Source organism: Agelaius phoeniceus, chromosome 3 (genome assembly GCF_051311805.1).
Source record: "Agelaius phoeniceus isolate bAgePho1 chromosome 3, bAgePho1.hap1, whole genome shotgun sequence".
NCBI lineage: Eukaryota > Metazoa > Chordata > Aves > Passeriformes > Icteridae > Agelaius > Agelaius phoeniceus.
The window spans coordinates 41,562,883-41,587,953 of NC_135267.1; the positions used below are offsets into that span (position 1 = coordinate 41,562,883).

The 25,071-nt window shown below is 36.3% G+C and overlaps 1 protein-coding gene across 2 annotated transcripts in view; it reads right to left on the reverse strand.

The window, feature by feature from the left end:
• Positions 1-25,071, reverse strand: part of WDR35 (WD repeat domain 35) — a 43,694-nt gene that overhangs the window by 13,772 nt on the left and 4,851 nt on the right. The window contains exons 7-17 of one of the 2 annotated variants that reach the window (XM_077175109.1): positions 22,766-22,931; positions 22,524-22,669; positions 20,370-20,495; positions 17,717-17,902; positions 17,146-17,178; positions 15,038-15,098; positions 6,409-6,553; positions 5,061-5,130; positions 4,259-4,312; positions 2,370-2,479; positions 209-419 (exon numbers count right to left, since the gene is read on the reverse strand). In XM_077175109.1, the coding sequence (XP_077031224.1) occupies positions 209-419; positions 2,370-2,479; positions 4,259-4,312; positions 5,061-5,130; positions 6,409-6,553; positions 15,038-15,098; positions 17,146-17,178; positions 17,717-17,902; positions 20,370-20,495; positions 22,524-22,669; positions 22,766-22,931 (1,308 nt within the window). The remainder of the gene's footprint in view (positions 1-208; positions 420-2,369; positions 2,480-4,258; positions 4,313-5,060; positions 5,131-6,408; positions 6,554-15,037; positions 15,099-17,145; positions 17,179-17,716; positions 17,903-20,369; positions 20,496-22,523; positions 22,670-22,765; positions 22,932-25,071) is intronic. The other variant, XM_077175110.1, reaches the window with a different exon arrangement.

A 25,071-nucleotide genomic window follows, 5' to 3' on the forward strand; every position in this document is an offset into this window, starting at 1 on the left:
GACCATTCATTCTACCTATATGGTCCAAAACAACATTCCCACGTGAAAGTTGATAAGATTTTGAGCTTTATATAACCTGAAGCAAGTTTATATAAACAAACATTTGCAGAACTGAGCGGCAAACACAAGAATAATGCTATTCAAGAAAGAGCCATTAACTTAAGAGTGAATTTTTTTAAATGAGTAGTTTATGTATGTTGATATCTACCTCTGGATCCAAGTTTCTGAAGACATACATTCTTGTTTTCTCCATCATTGCAAACAGGTCCGGGTTGTCCTTGGCCCATTTCATGTCCCAGACGTCCTTGCGCTCCAGCCTGAGCTGCCCGCCTGCCTCCGGCTGCCCCGCGCTGTCGGCGGTCCGCGCCTCCAGCTCCACAAAAGTCAGAACCCCTGACAGGTCAATGATAGCAAGGCGACTACAGAAAAACAGAGAAACAAGGCAGCTAAATGACACTGCTCAAGGCTGTGAATCTGAAATAGTTCTCTAACCTGGCACAGCATAATTCTATAGATTCCATGGGATGCTGTCGTGTGCCAGAACCAGCACAGATCCATATGGTTTTCATGTACCTGCACAGCAGAGACCAGACACATGGAAAGATGTTCTTCATCTGCTCACACAGGATCTGGCCCTGCAAAGGTTCTGAAATATGCCCATTTTTACATCCAGCATTTTGAAGATACATCAGATACCGAATTGAATAAATTACAGGTCTGTTGCTCACCAAACTTTTTTTTACAAAGACTCAAATTAACAACTGAATAGAATGGGTTTTCCTTATTTACTAGGAGGCAATGAAGCAGATTATTAAATTAAAAAGTCAATGTGGTGAAGCAGACTGTTAATTCCTAAAATGTGATTTCATGCATTTCTACAAAGAGTATTCTTCACTTTTTTTCAAAAACATTGTTAAGTATAATCCAACTCATCTTTGAAATCTTTATTTAAATATTGTGGTTGTTAATTGTTGTGGTGTTGTTGAGGGTCCCCAGGACAAGGTGAGAGATGAGCATTGACTCCAAGTTCTCAGAAGGCTGATTTATTATTTTATGATATTATATAATATTATTTTAAAACAAAATTATATACTAAAATTATACTAAAGAAAGAGAAAGGAGACATCAGAAGGCTAGCAAAGAATGAATAATAAAAACCTGTGACAGACTCAGAGAGTCTGACACAGCTGGCTGTGATTGGCCATTAATTATAAACAATTCACATGGAACCAATCAAAGATGCACCTGTTGGTAAGCAACCTCCAAACCACATTCCAAGCAATCAGATAATTATTATTTACATTTCTTTTCTGAGGCTCCTCAGCTTCTCAGGAGAAAAATCCTGGTGAAGGGATTTTTCATAAAATATCACAGTGACAAAATATGGGAAAAATACAATTTCTAAAAGGCTACATTTGAAAATTTACAGTTGCATAGGTCTTCAGTGAATCATAGTAACCTATATTTACTACAAGGCCGTTTTAAAACTATTTCTAAATATTGATAGGTTGACAGCCTTAATTCCTATTAAAATTTCAAACATAATTTAGAAAATTAACCTCAAAATGCTTATGGATCTGAGCTTATTTCCCTAGAACAAAATCATTTAGCAAGAAAACAACTTGGGTTCAAAACAAAATGAATATAGCTCTGACTAGATCATGCTGCCTTTTAAGCAAAGCAATCTGGTTTTGGGCTATAGCTGAAGAAGCAAGAGATTTCTACACATGCATTATGAATTTTGTTTGAAATGATGAAGTTATTTTGAAGTTAGTAAAATTGCCTTGCAAAATCTTGTGTATTTTTGCCTTTTCTGCCAACACTTTCATGCATTCTCTTGCAAAAAAAAAGCTGTTGAGTAGAAAGCAACTTCAGTATTAGCACAGATGAAGCTCAGGAGAACCAGACTTACTAGAAACATCACCACTAGTTATAGACTGTTACAATGGAAAATTAAATGGGATGAACAAAGTTTGCAGGCTTTAGAAGGACACAGAAACAGAAAGAAGTCATAGATATGAAATTTCAGGTTATGACATAATTTTATCTATTTGTGTCATGATCGAAGAAAGGTTATGTTTGGTTCATCTAATAAAACAAAGGTATTTTCATGTACACAGGGTGTAAAACATAGGAGACCTTTACTAACAGTCTCTCAGAATAATGACTGTCCAGATGGAAATAATTAGTAATAAATAAATGGTTAAACAACCCTTAAGGACAACTAAAATTAATAAATGGTTTATACCAAATTAAAATTAGTACATAATGAATATAGAATTATAGATTTTACAGAATTAGCATTTGCACAAATTTTAGTGCTTCACTTTGAATTTGGATATCTGTGTTAGAAACAGGTCTGTGCTTACCTGGAGTTGCAGTTCAAAGACAGCTGATAGGCACGACGGTCCAGGGAGTAGCTCTGCACCACAGCCACGCTAGGGAGGCTGTACCTCTGAATAGTGCCAGATTCTCTTCCCTAGAGGAAAGCATGCTGCCTTAGTGAGAGAACTTCTCTATCAGTAAACCTTTAAAATGGTCATATTTATATGCTGGTTTAGACAAAGGAGCCTTGGGATAAGTGACAGAGCAGGAGTGAAAAGGGAGAATCATCACTCTAAAAGTTCTGAATTCTGGTATTTAAACAAGATACTCTAAGATGCTACAATTGACAAATCTACTTAAATCAGGAATGTTAAAACAAACAGTTACAGTCCACATCCAGCACACAGAATTTCAGGAGCCATGACCCTCCAGACAGGGTCTACATAATAAAACAGGAGAAGTGTGAAAAGATTCTTGTCCCACACTGGTAAATCCCTTCAAAGAGTTCCATATAGCAGCACCCACCCAGGTCTGAAAGCAGGACAACTCTGCTCATGTGGGGCTGTCTCCATACCAACAAGTCTCACCAGTTACTGCAAGACCAGAGCTAGATTTAAAAGGAAATTCTATAAAATATACTGATTATTCACAGCCTTGAGTAACAGGAAAGAAATCTAAGTATCAGTGTGGTTTATCTTTATTTTGCTGAATGAAACACCAGTTCCCCGTGTCAAGATACCACCACAGGCCATCAGGGTGAAAGGAGTGACATCCCTGAAATGAAATGATCACTGCCACTATTTTCTCAAGGTCTTTCTGTAAAATGAATAACATATCCAGCTTGGTTTGCCTACTGTTCAATTCTTATGTTGAAAATGAGTCAACATTAAATTTCAAAGGAGTGAAAACTTTATTCCTTGTTTTTCTTCTTTCCCCAAAGCTGTCCCTAACATCCTCAGCATAAATTACCATTTTTGACTTTTTCACATATGTATACCCTATAGACTAAAAAGCAGATTAGTTCAGAAGTGTTAGAAAATTGAACCACTATCATTTGGATTCAGCTTCAGCACATTTATCCAGATCTGGTCTCAGAGGCATTTCCTCTCATTCCTTCCCTTTTTTAAAAAAGTCAAAGAGTAATTATTTTCAGAAGTTCATTTACATATTCTTCAAGCAGCAACGATCCCATAGTCACCTATTAACCATCACACTTCTTTTGTTCATGCTTCCTCCCATGACCTTCTGATTTTGTAAAATGCAGTCAAAGGATAAAATAAAAAAAACAAACAAAAATCCACACTAGAATCAGAACATGACAAAACAAGATCTTTCCTGGAAGGTGAATAACAGGAAGAAACACTGTTCTTTCTCTCTCTTTGTTCTGTTCACTTAGCTTGCTTTAAAGCCCACATGTAAGTTTGATCATCTAATGAGATCACTTTCCAGCTTAGAATAAAAAAATGCACCAGCTCTTTGGCATGATTCAATACCTCACACAACTGTATAATCCATAAGTATTCATCTGTATATAGTACAGTACCATGCATTACACCATTCATATGTAAACAGACAAACTTTGTAAATCTTTGTCTGTCTCAAATACTGTCTCAAAGAGACTTCTCAGGACTCAGATTACAGAATTAAGTCCTGATCTAGACTTTATAAAATCCTATGTGTAAGTATTAACTCAGGCAACTACTCTGTAATTAAATTGCAAGTACTTAGTGAATTAGCCTTCCTGAAGAAAGAATCCAAGTTAACAGAATAAACCATTAAAGTTGTCTTTGAAGAAGAGGAAAGAGGTTTTGTCTGTGTAAATTCTAAATTCAGAAATGCTTTGAAATTATGACTGCTTATGAACATAGAGAGAAGAATCTTATACCTACAAGCACAAGAGGCAATTAGGAGTTCTGTTAATCATGTAGCTTACCACAAGTAGTATCTTATCAGATGCTGTTATTGCACAAATTGGATCTCTTGTTCCCTGAAAGTAAACAAGTGATATCAGTATCAGTTTTACTGCAAAGGTAAGCATGCCCTGCTAAAGAAAGAAGGTTATTTAAATAAACAAGAGTGTTGCTAAGTATCCACATGAAAAGAGGCTATCAAACCTTGTAAGCATACAGTCTGTGGATAGTTTGTAGATGGTATCAGTGGCCTTTGCTATGGCAATCATAACAATAACATTAACAGCTTCCTTTCTTTTCCTGCCCCTCCCTCCAGAAAAATAAGAAATCCAAAATGTAACAGGTGTTTAACAGAAAACAGAAGAAAGCAACAATCCCTGGCTTGTGAGGGCTGTTAAGTAATTAATTTCAGGTACATTAGTAGGGACAGACAGCACTTGCACACACACATGAAGTGAAAATGGCCAAAAATACTAGAAAAGATAATAAAGGTTATTGAGTTTCAACAAAGTTATGTTTTGTTGAAGTGGGGGGAGCTGCTTCTGACCAGGAAGACAGCAGATGTCAATATACTGTACACACTCAGAATATACTTTTTCCATGTTCACTATAGTTTGCTATATATTTCCAGTAATACAATGACACAGTAACAGCACCAACCAGAGGAAAGAAACATAACACGTAAAAAAAGGTAGAAGTAAAAGAAATTTTAAGTACAACCACTTCTACTAATGAAAATCTATGAAAATAAATAAATCAACACTAATTACTGCCCTTTCAAGCTATCAGTGACACCACAATAAACTAGGTCATAACATCACTCACTTCAAAAGCTTTGCTGTAATCAAGGTGACCTTCTCCAGACCCTGAAAAGGTGTCATCAATATGATATATCCTGTAAAGGAGGAGAGTGAGAAGAAAAGTGAGTCCAAAGAAAGGATCAACTTTGGTAGCATCAGTATGTTCCATCCTTGGAGAAGAAACCATTGGAATTGGAGAAGAGAGTAAAAGTTATGCCTGTTCTTATGTTCAAAAGCATCCCCTTTGATAAACCTGCTTTATATTGATATACAGATATGGCAGTTGCTTTCACTTTCACAGCCCCTGAGGGTCTATTCCCTGTGAACTGTAAACTTTCATCCTGTAACATTAAGTTTCTGCTGTTACAGTTAAGTGTCCTGCTGAAAACCATCAACCACTCAGTTGTCCTTTTCAAACATGCACTTCCATATCTCTCCAGGGTCTTCTCCATAACTATGAAGCACTTCACCTTAACATCCACAAAAACTTATGTATTACTGTACTCCTCAACATTTTTAACTTCTCTTTTGCCTTAAAAAGTAGCATTAGGAAAGATTTTAGAATGCTAAAATCCTCATTAATGCTGAATTACAAGTATCTACATTTTTTGATATTTTTATCAATTTATAATCTTGTCCAAGGCTAGGACATCCAAGTCCTACAACAATCTAAGTTATTATATCATGCACAAATAATTACTCATTATTAGGGATATATGGTGACAGGAGATGGTAGGTTTATAGAAAGATGATATAGTGTAGAGATTATATGGAAGAACACACAAAATAACTAAAAAGAAAACCGTAACAAAGTTGCAAGCTTTGTGGAGGTGACAGAAAAGTTAATGCCACAAATGAGCACCTGGGAAAGAAATATTTTGGAAGCAAAACGATGTTGACTTTGGCTTGTTTAGTTTGAGAGGATAAAAGTCCATGCAGGATTAGTTGTCAAAGCCACAAGCAGACACAAGTGTATTAGAGAAGAGCCAGCTGGACAGACTAAGTTCTTACAGGCAATGACAGACGAGAAGCAGTTAAAGTTATCAGAGGGAATGGAGCTGCCTGAAACTAAGAGCATGGAGGGGAAACAGGAGAGGGGTAAAAAGGCATCAAGACACACAGCTCCATAAGGGAAAACATGCAGCAACCAAATGGAGACACTGAACAGAAACTAATCCAAAAATGTCTGAGGGATGTGGATAACAAACACATAGTTGTTATACAAAACTAGTATATCATCTTACAGGCCTGAAATTCAAAAAACCTGATCAGAAAAATGAGAAGACAAGGGTTTGCATTTTAGACATGTCAGAATCCACCTTATCAATGACACTAGAGCAGAGGAAGAAAAATGACAAAGCCTGAAGACAAACCTTTCCCTGCCTTCTTTCCTGGTCCGTGCCAGCTGATTGATTTCCATGGCTGTGAGCTTCTTGGCCACCCGGTACTGCCAGACGTAAAACGCTACTTTGGAAGCCGCGATCACATGAGTTCTGGTCATTGTGACAAACAATGGCTCTGTTACAAAACCCAAAGAGTTGCAAAATTAGAGCAGCAAGCATTGGAGTATGCTGATTTGTACATATGCTGATTTGTACATACACCCATACATTAAATGCAAAAAACAATGACCAAAAAATCTGCCCACACACAACCTAACAGCAGTTTTCATTAGTTGGTAGCAAATTTCACAGGGGCCTTGTGGACTTGTCCAGAAGAGCAGAGAACTTCTTTACAAGTTCTGACTTTACCATTAACACTTTCTTCTCCCTGCTATTTCAGCAAATCTTCATGCACTGATGCAGAAAACAGCAAATACATATAGACAAACTTTCAGGTTAATGACCAGCTCAGGAGCATCTTGAATCTCCTTAACAAGATCTATTAAATACTTATTTAAGGCTATTCAAAAGTTGACAATCTAGAAGAGATTCTTTTTCTTAAAAACAATTCATAAATTTTAAGTTAGACAAGACCTAGAAACGCTGTTTGTACCTTAGTTAATAGTTGGGCCAAATATAAAATCTTTATCTGACTGGCAACAAATTAAATATTTAGCAGACTGTATACTTAGTCTTATTTTAATATACCAAAAAATCACAGTGTAGGAATGCAGGACATTTTCTTTACTTCAGCTCTAAGCCCACTTAGAATATGTGCACAAATTGAGTATCTCATTCCTGCTGTCCATGCTCAGTGGAAAAAAAAAAAAAAAAAAGAAAAAAGAAAAAAAAAAAAAAAGAAAAAAAAAAAAGAAAAAACCAAAACAGTGAAGGCATAGAAAAATAAAGAAACCTAGTATGCAAATCAGCCAATGTCTTTTTAAGTTCTATAAGTAAATCATTATGATACCAAAAAAAAGCTAGATAAATTCCAAAGAATTGTGCAAACCAGCCTGGTAGTGGAACACTGAGTCATGCAGATAACACGATGTGAGTAGAAAATACAATTCTTTTACAGTGAATCTCTTATTTTTTCTCCTCTTAATTTTAGCACAGAACAGAACTCTGGAGGGAGCTATAAGCCTGCCACATAGAAGAGCAGTGCTACAAGAGACAGATGGGGGAAGATTGATTAAACAGATTTCATTTCTTTGAAACCAAGAGGATTATATAAGCTACCCAATGGCTGCAGAATACTTTTTAGTAAAAATGTCAATACTGGGCAAGAAGGCTTAGTGATGATGCTTAATGTGAGCAGCACAGTTGTTTACTCATTATATGCAAGTCATGTATTTCATGTACTTATAACACATTCATTTCAATAATTAGTCACTGAAGGACACAGTCTCCTGTTTCATCAAAAACATTAACAAATTCTATGTGTTTGCTCTGGATTTTTATTAACTTCCAGCTGTATGTGCCATAACAACCAATGCTTTTATCCTTTAAAAATTAAACATGAAAATCTCCTGACTGTGAGGGAATAAGGTTTGCTCAAATCACAACACTTGTGTTAAGCCTCATATTTGAACTTAACTTTGTCAGCATTTGAGTACTTGTGGTCCAAGACAATGTTAAACCCTATTGCCATGCCAACCTCTGAAGCCATGGGCATTCCTCACACTCAAGAGGTGACTCCCTCCTTTGACTTACAGCTTCCATGGAGCCTAAACTTATTTGTGCACACCTTGAAATACCTGAATCTGGGAAAAAAGTTGTTCACATATGGTCTGTTGTGAACCAGAAAGAAGATGGTAAAGTATCCATGCTTTATCCATGAGAATACAATCAATTAGGTGTTTTATGAACATGCCTCAGACTAAACTGACAGTTGCTGCCAAAAAGCACATACGCACCAACCCCTGACACATTTTCCTGCCACTTCTTTCGTATCAGCTCTAGCAGCAGCTGGACAACAGAGTAAATTTGATCAGTTCATTCATCTAACTGACCTCAAAATTAAATAAATAAAAGATTACATTAAGTTGGATTAAAGAGAAAATCACAAATGCTGGAGCAGGCAGGAATGAGCAGCCAGCATGGAGGGCAGGGCCTTCCCTTCTTTGCAACAAGAGGCTCAGCAATGACTGGAGTTAAGCCAAATGTGAAATTGCAGGGCACAGCACAGAGACACAATCATCAGGATCAGATCCATGCAGAGCCACATCTGAGAGAACAGCATTTCTACATGGGAACTGATGCTTTTACAGAATTGCCTGTATAACTTCAACAATTACATAAAAGTAGGACACATGGCATTTTTTGTAGGACTGTTTTAGCTTTTTATATTGGTCAGTCATTGAACAAAAAAAAAATCAAAAACAGAAAAATCTGTGGAAAAAGAAATTGAAATGCAAGTCTGGACACTATGAAACATTTCTTTACAAGGGGGTAGACACTCATAGGAACAACCTCCTGGAGAGGTGGTCAGTGCCCCAAGCCTGTCAGTGTTTAAGAGGCATTTGGACAATGCCCTTAGCAACATGATTTTGGTCAGCCCTGGAGTGATCCTGGACTGGATGATCCTTGTCAGTCCCCTCCAACTGAAAGTATTCCATTCCTCATTCTTGCCTCAGAGCCTTCCACACTGGGCTATGCTCTGTTCCTAAAATGTTTTCCTTCTTGACTGCATGACAGCATAAATTCAACATGAGGGAAGAATGTCCCAGCCTCTTCAAGTTTGGGCTGTTGCTGGGCAGAGAAGGAAAGACAATATGCTCATTTCAATCCCTTCAGGCTGAGGAAGACCTAGAATCCCTTTCCAGGCAGCTGGTTTAACTACTTAAGTTTCCTTGTGTATAGGGAAATACCATCTTATACGGCAGCACTGATTTGCCAGCAAGCACTGCTCAGCTGAGCATCAGTGCCCTTCACAGAACCTGTGCTCTGACTATTAAGCAGACAGAAATGCAAGCACCTCAAGTCTGAAGAAGGCAAGAAATTTGGACACTTCTCAGCACTTCCACTACACAGCAGCTTTCCATGCTCAATATGTAAACTTCTTACACTGTTGAGTTCTTCCTGCTGATGTTGCCAATACTCAACTTCAGTATTAATGTCTTAATACTTAATTTTCAGACATTGAAAATATGTGAGAAGAACATTTAAACAGGTGCTTCACTTTTCAGATGCTGACCAAATACTGAAAAGGGTAAACACACCACCCCATCAAAACAACTCCAAAATGTGAAACAACTGCCCTTTAAATTCTTTCTGGCCCTCCTTTCTCTTCTCACCTCATTTCTCTTCACTATTCCTTCATAAAGCCTCCTCCCTGAAGGAAAGAAACTTTCTTTTGTATATACCCAGGAATCTCGAATAACCTTCTACAATGTTTGCATTTCATCCACACACACTCCATCTCACTTCAAAGCTGCTAGAAAACACCTGCTTCAGTGTCTAAACTTCTTGTAAAAATATAGACAGAAATCAAACTTAAATGCATGACTACATTACTTCACCACATGAAAAGGCTGAGACGCTTTCTAGTCTATGAGCTAGCATACCCAAACAAGAAAGACAAGTGATCCCACCTAAATCTGATGGAAAGGAAGCAGTCTGACAGACACAATATTAAACTGTTGTTTTCATACAAGTCTGTTACAGGCTGTTCCTGAGAAACTGGAATGAACTTAGTCTAATCAATAAATCTACCTTATTTTAGAGCCTGATTCAAATATCTCTACAAGTGTTGGCTCACAAATGGAAAAAAATGTCAGGCAACAGCAGGGACAACTGAACATGTTGGGACATGTGGGACAACTCATGAACAACCACAGTTTACAGAACATAAATATTCAAAATCCGTTACAATTTACATTAAAAGGATCAAGTAAGTAACAGCAATTCAAGTGCTTTTCACATGTAGTTCAGTCATCCCTGTTATGGCATCCAGGAGGGAGGCAAGACACCTGGGCAGGACTCCAGCTCTGCCTTTAATCCACCTGTATGTTGGTCAAGCTGTTGTATTAATTTCACTGGGTGCTAACACACACTTGAAAGATAACTCAACACATCGCTATGTCAGTGCTCCTAAGCACATGTAAGAAGATGATATAATCCAGCCTGAGTGACCTTTTCTTAGCAGATACCATCTGTTGTGTTTCCATTAAAAAGATATTATATAACAAGATATTTAACCTTCTGTAGTTTATATTTAGTTATTCATCAAAGGACTTTGACAGAAAGCCTGTGAGCCTGTAAAACAAGCACACAAGACACTGTGCTGGTTAATTTTTGTCCCAGAGTAGGATGGAATGCAGTAATGTTAGACAATGAAGAAAAGAGTAATTTATGGGCTAGCAAACACGAGCTATTGTGAAGGACCTCAAACACAAGGCACAGGAAGCAGGGGAAGCAAAATGCCTTTGGACAAAATAAAAAGCAGTATGAGGAACAGCTGAAAGTGTAACCACCCATCAATGTCTAAAGAAAGCTAAAGTGATGGCCCTTCATCAGATAATGACTAATTAATACTTTATTGCCATCATTAACAGAGACAAACATTAGAAAGCTAATGACATAATTAAAAAATCAACAGAATAAAGGAAATAAGCTCTTCTTTTTTTGAGCCTTACTTGAGCTACTGGCTTAGAGCCCAACAACACAAGATTTACATCTCCTGAGGGTGAATCAAACATCGCATAACGTCTTTGTCATTAGGAGATTAATAGTGCTTTGTTGAAACAGTATTATAAAATATTATAAATTGACAATTCAGACAAATTGTGTCTTAACACACGTTCTCAGATGCATTATTTAAATGCTCTGTCAGCTACTTAGCATCCCTACATGAGCAGCCTTTTTTCTCCACTATCCATCTCCTACCAGGACAAAATCCAAGAGGCTTTGCCCAAGAGGCCTGCAAGGCACCTAAGTCTCAAGGAGGAGTAAACACTTTATGTTCAGTAGAGCTCCAACAAGGGGCAGTCTGCTAAAAACCACAGATAGTGCCTGTTCAATCTGCAGTAATTACAGCCAGTCAAAAAATATAGTTTAGACTCATGGTAGTGAAGAGCGCACACTCAAGGCAGGAGCACACAGATAGCAACTGCTCTGCTGAGGACATTCTACAATGTTACAAATCATTTTTCACCAGCATTTATGAAAATCAAATAAAGAAACAACCTAAGTGTATTTAAGCCACTCTGAAAGATGGCACTTAGAAGTCTGAAACAAGTACAAGAGTTCAAAACAAAAATTACCTAACTTTTTATGGACAGAACTTTATGCAACAATTTATTAGTTTACTAAAAGGAAATTAGCTGAAAATTTGTATTAGTAGAAAGAAGAAGGGAAAAAAAGAATTTTAGAAACAGATAATAGCATTTTTCATAAGTCAGTAACACTCATCCAAGTATCTTGAGTAAGAGAGAAGTTCATTTTAATGTTTAACTCTTATTTCTTAAACTATTAATAATGACTCTCATCAGATAATTGATTTAATTAATGCTGATTTTCCTCATTTATAAACAGAACAAAAGGACAATGATTTTGTTAGAAATCGTGTATCAACCAGAATCTTAGAGAACTTTCAGAAAGGTCTTCTGCCCTTAAAGTTTTACAAGGTCTTCTCTCTCTATTGACTTCTGCAAGGCCAGACAGCTGCTTAAGTTCAGCATGCTGTCAAACTGGAACAATTACACTTCCTACTGCCAAAAAGCTCCAACTGTGATAAACAGCATGATTTACTGTACAATAGAACCTTGACTATGTACAGCTGTCAACCTCTCACACCAACTGACCTTATGTTGTAAATATTTCTAGTTGTTCTATAAAGTTGCATTTTCAAATATTACAAAAAGAGGAAAGTAACTATGATGAAGCCAGCACAATGTGTTCCAAAAGAGTTGCATTCATAGGCATTTGCTTTTCACTTTTACCTTCAATCCTTCTGCAAGTTTGGAGAGCAAAATTTAAAGGAGTCTTACAGGATGCATATATTTAAAAAAAAAAAAAAAGGTTGAATCTTTGGCTGTGTAATACAGTAATGAAAGACTCGCTTATAATTGAGGCTACAGAAATTTTTCAGGACTCAAAAATGTAAATATTCCTAACCTCAGGTATTTGTCCATCCATGAAGCTGAACGTTATAATGCCAGCACTTTCACAAATGAACTCACTTCTAGGAAAGAGCAAATTTATGCACTAAACTGGTCCTCCAGTACTGGAGGGAACAGCAGCAGACTGCAGAAAGCTTCGTTATGCTAAAGGAAAAAATTATTTAATCAGCACAATTCAAGTACAGTTGGAAAAACAACAGCATTTTTCAATTAAATAGACTTTCTTTTTAAGTGTTCCCAGTTACTGAAAAAGATTCTTTTCTTGTGTACAGGCAGCTGTAGGAGATGGGTCCTACTGGCAGAATCATAAAGAAACCTTTGTTTATAATAATAAAAAAAATTATTAAACTCTCACAGACTCAGAAAGTTCACATAAACTGAACACTAGAAAAATGCAAAGCAAAGAGTTTAAATGCAGAGTTCGACATGTACATGCAAAGCTAATTTAATTTTAACAGTGAGTGGGATTCATCTCACCTAATTTTAGACATCTCTGACAGAGATGAGCTGGCTGCCCTGGGTTTCTTCATACCCAGTGGAGAGCAAAAAGACCCCCTTCATCAATGATTCACCCAACTTATTTTAGATGTCAGCTGCAGAAATGAGAAGAACTACTCCCTCTAAGTCCCTGAACCCTCTCCCACCACCCCAATCCTGCCTGCCAAGTAAATCCAGGAAACCAATGGGCACATACAGTGTAGACATCTGATCAGGAGTAGAGATGGGACAGGGACAAAACAGGCACCCAACTCACACCCCTATCACCCATCACATCATCTTACTTCATGGGATTCTATTTTGGGTTTAGGTTTTCTGGTTTGGGTTGTTTGGGTTTTTTTGGCAGGGGAGAGCATTGTTTGTATGTCTTATTGATGTTTTTTCCTCCAGTCTTGATAAACTTTTTGGTATTGAAGCTCCTGGACATGTTAGTCTTTCAGATTCTGATATGGCTCCCCCTATTGCAAAGGTGGCAAGAGGACATCAAAGGGACAGAAACAGAAATCACAAGACTAAAACTACAACAAGATTTCATAAATGTTCCATATGACAAAGTAGTCAAACTCATTCATCAGAGCATACTCTGAATTTTAATTACAATCTACAATATAGGGCACAAATTTCAAAATATATGTATGACTCAAAGCTGATTTCCTCCTGCTATCACTGAAAAACTGAACATTAGAAAATTATACTTACAATTTAATTTATATATAATAAAGAATAAAGCTGTTTAGACCAAAGGAAAATAATCATTTATGATCTTGATTATTTCTAGTCCTTGGTAGATTTTTTTCCTACCTATATTCTTCTGTGAATTGCTGTAACTTCCTTGTTCAATAGTACTTCACCTTACTTTCCTCATCATTTCTATCTTACCAAAACTTTGCTAGACACTTTACCTATCAATTTTATCAGAGAGAATGGCTGTTTGTTTTTTAATATTAACACCAAGTATTAGCACTATGACTTAAAACTAACTTCTCTACTGAGACTAATTTAGCCAGAAGTTTCTTTTTGCAGAGAGGATAAAACAACAGCTCTAGAAGGCAATTTGCATTAAAAAAAATTCACGAGGTTTCTTGTCATAATAGAGTCTTCCCTCTCATTCAAAAGCAAATAAATAATTTTATAAATTTAATTAAGTTATTTAGCCTTACATCAAAACAGGAGAGTTAATCAAAGAATCAAGGTTCAAAAAGAAAACTGCAAACAGTGTCTACTCTGAATCCAAATTCAGATCTATTTGGGTAACAAACCAAAAATAAAACAAAAACTAGAACAAATAAAAGTGGATTCATTAGTCAAAAAAAAAAAGATTAATTAGTCAGTTTGACTACAATTCCCTCATCTGTTTAAAGGGAAAATAATCAATGATATTTATTCTCAAGGAAAAATCACAGAAAACAGTGGCATGCAATTACTTGGCAATGTTCTCTACCACATCTGCAGCAAACAAGCAGTAGGGAAAAGCTGGAATTCAGCACTAGGAAGGATTTGGGAGTGTTTTCATATTTGTCTTATAATCCACTGATTTTTTATATTGACTTTTAATTTACAATCTGAAACTACTTAGATAAAACAATTGTGATGAAGATAAGGAAAATATATTTTCAACACTGAAACACAAGAAATTGATGCTTAAGTTATATGGAAAGCAGCAGAAAGTTATTTTTAAATGAAAGTCCAAATCTAATTATTTCACTTCCTCTGGTAAAACTGGACCCTTTTCAAAGTACTTAAAAAGAAGTTGAATTACCACTGTTCATGAAGGAAAATCTGAAGTACCAAAAGATATCCATTAAAAAAAAAAATAAAGAAAAGTAGCAATTTTTTAAAATTATGTCATTCATAGTTTGCATTAACAGGAAGAATCAGTTTAAGTTGAGTCAATTTGACACGGAATGTTACTGTTTGATAAGCCATTATCTTTATTAAAAGAAAACTAACAGGTCAATTCCAACACAGATTACAGAATAAGACTATTGCAAGTTGCTTACCAATATCAATGTATTTTGGGTCCAAGGGTGTGCCAATAGAATTGCAGAGAACCAGCACATACTGTATGGAAATAAAAGCAAGTGTCATTAGTACCACACTTTTTGTAGATCGGGAAGCTGCACACAGTTTTCTGTGGAGGTGCATCTCATAACCCACAGCACACATTTTAACGGTCATCAGAAACAGAAAACACAGAGACCATGACTGCAGCAAATATACAGCAGCATAAGCATGAGAGCAATGGAGAGTAAATGAGACCTATTTGCCAATTAGCACTATAAATTAAGAACAAGCACAAAACAGGCAAGTAACCAGCTGTTTTATGCATGGGAGCAAATCTACCAGGCAAAATCCAAAGACAACACATGGGCAAGACAGGAAGCGCCTCCCCTGCTGCTGTGCGAGGCACAGGCTGCACTGAGAGCATTTACAGCCATGATACAGCCCTGACTCAGGGATTTAGCTCTCATCAGCTGCTCATGCAAAAGACAATCTAATAAACTCCCAGAAATTAGGATCTTTGTTCTAGGCTTTGCAGATCTCCATCTCCTTGAACTTCTAAGAGGAAGTCTGGGGAGAATTGTCAATGAGGCTCTCCCTCTGCCTTGCAGTATCACAGGTACTACAGAAATGATGAGGGGTTTTTTTCAGTTTTTCCCTTCTTGTAATCTCACTCAGGAAGGCTTTAATTGCACAGTTACCTCAGAGACTGGGCTGTTAAATTCAGGAAGATGCAAATACATAAAAATTCACTTGACAATAATGCTTTATTGTTGTAGTTTATGTATTTATTTCTTCAGGTCTAAATCAAGGATTAAATATCTGAATAGTTATTGCATAGGGAAATGCCGTGAATGAGAAGTATGGAAGTTAAGGAGCAACTTTTATTGTAAAGTTTTTAAACTTAAAATAAGTAAAATATACAGGGCTACCAAAATGTGAATTACCCATGAGCTGTTACCCTGACTCTCCTGGAAATGAAAGATAATTAGTTTTTCATGGCTCTTTCACCTCCTGAACAATCCATGTAATTGTGGTAGCAGACTACAGTAACTGTACAGCTAACCTTTTAAACTGATAGATTGACATCTTATTCATCACATGAGAGCAGCTCAATTTAGCTTTTCATCTACTGTATGAACTTCATTCTTCCAAAGAAAAAGAGCTGAACATGGATTTCTTTTGATTAATTTTTTTTTTTCTGGTTTGGCCACGAAGAAGTACCTCACAAAAATAGTATTTTTCTTTCTTTGTTCATAAGTTAAACTTTTCACCAGCATTCTCAGATTTCTATTTAAAAAAAAAAATGTTCTGTGTCTGCCTGTGTAGGAAAACACACATGGCTTTTTTAACTGTTTTTTATTTATATCATGTTTACAGTAACTCTTCTCTGGTAAATTATCCCCACATTCAGTCTACAATAAATTTTTCTTTTATGTCCTTTCTAGTCATTTCTGAGACTCCAAGTCAGCAGATCAGAGCCTGTCAAGGAGTAGTGGAGTAAAAGTATCCAAGACAGGCTGTATGACCCACACACAGTGGTGCCAGGGAAGGAAGTTTCCATTGGTTGATTTATCCAGCCTTGTTATGGATATCAACACGAAGTCCTTAATTTACTGACACATCTACTTGCAATATCTTTAAACAGGTCCTGCTGAAATTATAGTCATTTTTTCCCATTAGCTATTGCTTAAATTCTGCCATTGTGAAACCACAATTCTAATGACCAAAATCTCTTGTAAACCCAATCAGTTTTTCAGACAACAACTCTAATAACTGCTACCCACAAACCTATGCACTTCATTTCCTAAAACCTGGCAACTCACAGTGTTAATAATGACAATGGAGCCATTTCAAAACAAATGATAGGTCCTTACTATCTGTAATTTTCAGGTGAGAAAATTAAATCTCTTATTTATGTTCAATAGAGTTACACTGTCTCTCAACTGTTTGTTTCCTCCTTTAAAATTACAATTCAGAAAAAATTAGTTTATTGCACTCAACTTCACCAAATGGCCACAATCCCATGTTTTCAATCCATATGAGAGTATACCATTTATAGCACAATGAAGCAAAGCAGCACTACAGCACTTTTGGGGATTTTTACCATGGCACCAAATGACTCTGTCTCCTGCTCCTCCTTTGTAAGCAATATATAAGTGATACAGAAAATAATTCTGAAATGATTACACAGGAAAAATCATGTAACAGTAACACACTAACAGAACATTCATTAACCAAAGAATACATTTATCAATTGTGATTACACATAAAATAAATTAATAAACAAAGAAGTTTGCAGTAAAATGTAACACATCACCTAAAAAATTGCCCCATTTTTTCCATTTCTGACTGACAAAATATTCATTACCATTCTCATGCTTTTACCTTGTCTCTGGAGAACTGTTCCAAATATTTCTGAAGAAACATTCATCTGGAAGGCTACGGTTTTTATTAGGTTACTAATGGCTACTAGGAGTTATCTGTAGATGCAGTTACTTTGAATCAGCTACTTTGCTGTTTGTTGGGACTCGCTGAACCCATTCACACGATTCTGTCAAATGACAACTGACACAACTCTAAGGCAGATTCAGACTTTTACATTTCATCTTATTCCAGTTGTAAAGAACTGACATGTGGAACAGAGCATTTCAAATTAAAATTAAGACAGATTTTACCTGAGGCTGATTTTCATCTGCTTTAGTTGCTAAAACACAGAAGTCCCCATAAGTTGTTATGGAAATAAGGCTCTTGACATATTTCACATATTTCTCATTGTTTTTTGTGTCCCAAAAGACTACACAGCACTCTGGGCGGTCCGCTCGGGTATAGGCGTAAACAACGGTGTTGGAACAGTAACCCCACTGCCAAGAAAGACAATGTAGGTAAAACCAATCAGAAACTACAAGAATTCAATAATGAAGGGTTCCAGCCATGAAAGAGTTTATTTCATATACACAATCAGTATTCAATATTTCTTACCTGTCAAGTGACAACCTGATTTATTATGAGAACACAGCTCACATAATAAGATATTGGAATAATATTAAACTGGCAATAGAAGCTTTTCCATCACCAAGCTTTTTCTATCACCTTCAGAACTGAAAGATCAACCTTAAAATGTGACAAGATCTCACTCTGCCCTGTTTCCTCCTTGTTCAGCAGGTATATAGGTATATTTTTATAGTTCAGCAGGTATTCAGAAGGACCCAGTGTGATGATGGTTTTTTGCCATGGAAATGCTTGCTTTATGACTACTGATTCAGAAACCTGAAGTTCATTTCCCAAAGAAATACAATAAATACCTTAAACAATGCAATTCCAGAAGCAGGCAAAAATAAGCAATTACACAGGAGCACTGTAATAACTCACATCACCTCTTCCATATTAGTACCATGAGAAAACCCCTCCCTTCCTCCCAGAAGAATGTAATTATTCCTGTAACAAGTAGGAGAAAGGGCAAAAAGGCAAAAGAAACAGAACATACATGAGGATGCATTTCATTGCATTCAACTGATTTAAAGTACAAAATATAATGATGAAAATCCTTTCTAGTACAACAGAATCAGAAATTAGGAAGGAGGTGAATCTGTCAAACAAATGAGACATAAAGCAAAACACTTAAAGATGATGATGCAATTGTAGAAAACCTAATAGAATTCTCTGCATCAGCATCTACTAGAGAGGGAGAAGAGAAAGCTTATTAGTGTTGGCAAGAGAGGCTCCCACACACCTCAGGAAATGAAACCAAAGTGATAAAGTACAGCAACAACAGAAGAACTTCTAGAATAGACCCACAGACTCTAAACTAGTATTAGAACTCCATGCAAACTATGAATAGTTTAAAAAAAGATCCGCTCAATCCATAGTTTTTACTGTCATGTTAATTTAAAGCCCCCTTTCTCTTATTATGGCTTATTGAAAAATAGAAGAAAACAGATTATTCAGTAGATTGGTAATGTGATATTAACTCTTCATCTCCAGGTCATTAATTCCAATCCAGCCTAAGATAATTACAGCTTTGAATCACTCCTATTTAATGACTGTCACCTTTTAGAATACGTAGCCTCTAAAAGGGAGTTACTTATATTACCAAAACACAGCAGAAGTATTTATTGAAGGAAAACATTTCTCATTCACCATAAAAATATTTAACATTGAAATAGAGTACACTACCACCATATTAAGTTTATTTGCTGCAGAAATAAATTAATTTGAACATATCTCTTTCCTTTTCAATTGTGCAAAATGGAAAAAAATGAGCTTACACATGCAGTTCCTAAAACTAAAGTTTCAAAGCATTATTAATTTGCAAACTGTGCTAGATCTTGAAACACACATGGTCTCCTAGATACTGATGAGTTTAAGAAAAAGCAACAGGCCTGTGTTCCAGCTGTTGCACATCTCCCAGAATAAACATTAGGTAGCATTTCCTGCAAGACTAATTTCCAGCTCAGATTTCCAAAGTCTTTTCCAGAATATTTACAACAAACTATTTGAAAATGCTTCCTAGCAGATTTGTGTTTACAACTCCCTGACCAAAATACATTTCAATATAGCTGCAGGATGTTCCTCACATTGCACTCTCTCCAATTACAGTGGCTACACACTGATGATTAAAGAACATATCCCATGCTGTGAAAAGTATACAATACTCTATACTGGACAGTAATTGCTATTTTTTGTTAAGCTGTAAATTTAAATTAAATAATTCTAACTCCTAAAAAAAAGACAACAAATTAAAAAACTCAGGTGGTAAACAAGATAAAACATTATTTAGAATTAGATGAGACACACTTGTAAGAAGTATATTGGGAACTGAAATGTAAGCAGGAAGTACATCTATCAGGTTGCATTCACTCCTATTGTTCAGGTGTCTACTCAACTTTCCAGGCTCAAATGAATAATTCATCACTAAAAAAAATGGCAGTAAAGTAAGGCTCAAACAATTCCCATTGCATGACTCAGCCCAACCTAGTTAACCAAACAGCAGTGAAAACACAGCAGCCTTACCTAATGACATCCTCAAGTCCTACAAAATTTAGAATCATGCCCAGTTGTTTTCTTATTGTGACAATGAAACTCCAAATGGATTGTAAAGGCAATGGCTAAGTCACTGCATCACCAAGACAGACCCTGACATTCCACAAAAACTGCAAGTCAGTAGTGTTGATCAAGCTGCAATCTTAAGTTAAGCACTAGTTTCATATATATACATATACACAACATATATGTATGTATATTAGAGCAAGCTACTTTTTCAACCTGATCATAAAGACAGTAAGTAACAGGAAACTAATTAATACAATTAAGTTTCACATTACTACGTACCTTGTAATGTGGACGAATGTTTGCAAAATATATGTAATGATCAACAGCCAGTGCAATTTTCAGTCCACCTCCCTCCCAGGACAAGGAAGAGATCTGTTTGCCAGGAACTTTCAGTGTACGTAAGTGCTTGGTTAGAACAAGGAAAGAAAAAGATTTGAATTTATCACAGGAAAGCCACTCTAAAATACATAAATTACTGTTTTGATTCTTGTTGAAAAAAGCCCTATACATATTCTTTACATAACAATTCTCAAACTGCAATACATATGCAAAGAAAGAGAGATATTTAAGGTGTACACCATAATGTGTTCTTTCACCTCAGGTTTGGTTTGTTTTTTCATTTGTTCTTTATTTCTCCAGAGAGAAAGAAACAACAGGACTCAGTGATAGTTCAAGCTTGAAGAAATAAACAGTAGATAGAGAATAACAGTATAAACATTATTCCCTTTGGTTGGTAATTTGAATCAACTTTATGATTTCAGTCACAATTAAAACACAGCAGTAGCACTGATCCTAACATGCCTCAGGAGTTTCACTGACACTGGCAGTGTATCAGTCAGTTCACATACAACACTCTAAACTACAGCTGATAGCTTAAACAAATAAAAACATATCTCTACTCAATGTCAAGAGCACACAATTAATTAGCTGCAAAGGAACACAATTTTCAGTGAGGCAATGGACATTTTCCTCTTCTCTATCCCCTTTCCAAAAGAATCTAAGAAAGGCAATTGGTACACTTTCCATCTTTTTTCAAATATTTTTATTTTGCTGAAGAATTTTAAATTGAATGAAGGAAACAATTAGAAAAAAAATAATGTTTTCAAAAGCTATAACCTTAGTCACACAGAGCACTTCTTTGGGTATCCTTCTAAAAGGGCACCATTTTAGTTGCAAATAATATAGATGTATGTAGTAAAAGATACAGTTATCTACTATTTATTGTACGTTTTTGAATAATCTTAGGCTTTAAAAAATATTTGAACATTGATGCTCAGTTCTAACTTTCCTTTCCTTTTCCTATTTCATGCCTTTGATCAGATGCAAATACCAAGTCCAAATACTGCTCACACATTATTCATGGAAAATACCATCTTCCAAAAAGTTAAGTCCATATCTTATGAGTATCAGAACGAGTACAAAACAATTCTAAAACCTGAAGAATTTACTTTAAACACTAAATACAAAATCTGGAACACCAGTTTCAGTTAATCCAAAGGACATCAGCAACCAGAGATGCAACATTATTGCCAAAACCTTTGGTTCCATTAAATCCTTTCAATTAAGGCAACCCCTATAGATGATGTTGGATCTTAACTCCTCGTCACAGCACAGCTCAGAGCTGGCCAGTACTTCCTCTGAACAAGGGACAAACTTCATTACACTCTGATACACAACACTAACTCACTGATTTTCAGGTGTATCACCAAGAGGGAACAGGATATTACCTGGTAAGCCAAAAATAGGACAAAAACACAAAAAAAAATATATTGACCAGTTGTCTCTCAACTATCAAACATTTAATCTACTATAAAAAACCAGGATGAACAAAAACCATTTACAAAACAACGGCCCCAACAGTCAAATGAAGAAGTTTAGAAAAAAAATTAGCTTTTTTGAGGTTTCTGAGCCATTGCTTTTACTGGTATAAGATGCCTTTTTGCCAGTTTTACTGATTCCATATAAAAGAGCAAATACCAAGTATTTAAGACCAATACTCATTCACTGCTGTATTTTCAGCTTCTAATCTAGAGATGCCTAGGTCTCTTAGACAGCCAGTATAGAAAGACAAGTATTTCTGGATTTGATACACAGGTGTTGACATCTGGACTGCCACCTGAGCTCCAAACTGCTTATCTTCCATAGTCTTATCTCAGGGATCTGGTGTTCAAAGTCAGACAGCACACTTATCCTATCACTAGTGTTTTGAGAGGCACTTGGGATTTTCACACCGGCCCCTATGCTGCTGTTCTAAAAGGGTACATGGTCCTGTTTCCAGATCCATGTGGATATCCCAGATGGGTACCTAAGAGCACTAAACACCTACATTTTGGCATCCAAATTCCACCAGTAATGACCCTGTAGCAAAACATAATAAAAATTTAGAGAGAAAAAAAAACCCAAACATTTACACTATGTATCAAATATTTTTACCTCACCAAAGGGAGTGTAGAATTGCACAACATTGATATCTTTATCTTGAGAAGCTGCTTTGAGGGAGCCTGCCAGTGCCAGAATGCTTCCATTGGAGTTCCACTGAATACACACTACATTGATACCAGCATCAATCAAAACAGGATCTAGTTTTTAAGGAATAAACATTAAGAATATTAACACAAGTAGACATTTGGGGTCAAGGGAAGCTCAGTAACTTGCACCCTACATTTTGTACTTACTGTAGTCATTCTCATCTCTCATTATCTGGCATCTCCCATTGTCATAACAGACAGCAAGGCAAGGGCAGTTGGGTTCAATGTAGCCTTGGGTACCATGGTACCAGTGTATGCCAGCAATGCTGAAGGCTCCAGTTAAATTCACCAAACAGCTCAGCTTCATTTTCACCTGCACAGGAATGGTTAATTCAGGTCATATAAAACATGTTATTTAAAGAATAATTTAAATCTCTACTGATACTTGCAAAAGACAAGATGTCTAAGCAAAATTGTTTTCCTGTCTCAAGAAAAAATTTGAAGTTCTCAGAATTTTATGGGTTTGAAAAACTTCCTTATATAATTGTCGGGTCCGGCTGTCTGTCTCTGCCCCGACACGGGTAGGGTGGTTCTTGGGTGGCACGCGATGCAAAGGACGAGTCTGGACTCTTCAGCTTTTCGATCTTCAGGTTGTTTATTATTTCTTATCTACAAAATTTTCTGTCTGCCCAACAGAGGTCTGATCTGCAAGCAGTCACAGGCACTCTCTGACCACCCACGGGGCGGTCATGTCTTTTTATACTAAAATCTACGTACACAATATTTACCTTTATTTCCCAATGCTTTTCACCCATGTTAGCAAGTGCACCTTCACCATAAACCAATCCCCAAGTGCCAACATCATCACAGGAGATGGAGGACAAGAAGAAGAAAGAAGAAGGACAAGACACGCCCTGATCCCTCCATCTTGTCTCCATAACCCCCCTGTACCAAAAACCTTAAAGTCTATATCTCACCCTCTAAATGTGTCTCTTTTACACCTTTTACTCTAAAGTGATTCTCTTGTCCTCAGACTCTTGTTACTTCTGTGGATGGATCAAAATCAAGCCACCAAACACTCTTGGCAACATTCCAGGATTTTCGAGACCCCCAAGGGTTCTCCTGGCATCTCTGGACATCGGGAACGATGTGCTGAGATCCCACATATAATCAAAGCCAGATCAGACATAGAAAAACATATATTTTTAACTACAAAGAAGTACCCTAATGTTGGCATTTTCTCTCTTTGAAAAGTAACTTAAAAACAAAGAAGACCAACAACATAAAAAGGCCACCACTGACACATATACCTAGACACAAGAAACCCCCTGGAACACAGCAAAAAACAATTACTATTTCAAACCATTCATAGGCACAATATTTAAAAAACAACAAAAGAAAACCCAACAACAGCAACATCAACAAAAATAACAAAACAAAAAAACTTTTGTTTGCTTTTTCTTGACTAAAGTTTACTGAATAACATTAATTAATTAATTGGAAAAAACTAGTGTCCAAATTAGAACACCAATTAAGAGAAGTTTTGCAATAACTAGCCCAGAACACCTGGTAACACAAGTAAGGGTTTGTCTGAAAGATAAGGGAATTCCTGAATCAATTCCAAGAGGAATGCCAGGTAAGTTATGGGAGAGAGGGGGAGAGGGAGAGAGAGCACAACCATGCATATTGTTGATATGGTGGGGGAAATGACAGCAAATTATTTAAAGAATTTCAGTAATTTGTAGCAGTTGGAAATACCATGACTCACACAGCGGAAAGAAAGAAAGATACAGTGGGAGGATAAAGAAAAGAAAATGGGAAGGGTAGCAGATACTTTCTTAGGAAGGTAATGGAAAGGAGAAGAAAATTCACCATATTAAGCATCTGAAAGTTAAAAACACGGTCTCAAATACACGGATTTTAAAGTCACTGTTTTACTTAGCATTTTGTTATAGTCATACTCCAATACTTTAGGTAGATATAAATAATTAAATAAATAAATCTAGATTGCAGGAATTCAGCAATATACTACAGCTATTTCCATTTATTTTTCTACTCACTACCAGGATCTCTCTAAAGAATGATAGGAGCAATAGGAAAATAAACTATAGCTTTTTCTAAAAGCATGCTAATACTTTAGGAAGCAGAAACTCTAAGAAGTCAATATCCTTTAAGCCAGCATTAGTTCCTCCAAATAATGAAAGAAGGAAAAAAACAACAGCTAAAAAATATTAAATCTGACCTATCATCACAAACATCTTTGAAAGTAAAGATTTTCAGATGTCCCAAAGAGTTTAACTTCATTTCACCAGTCTGACCAGTCCTACTTTTACATTTTCAGTAACTATTGCAAGGCTGAAAGGCATTAGTTGATGTGATAATCATTTAGCTACCAAAAAAGAAGTAATTATAATAAAAAGCTGCAGAACTCTTGAATAAAAGCTCTGTGCAGAAGGTTGTCCAGCTCTCAGTACTGATGTCCACCAATTAAATAAACATTAATAAATTAAAAG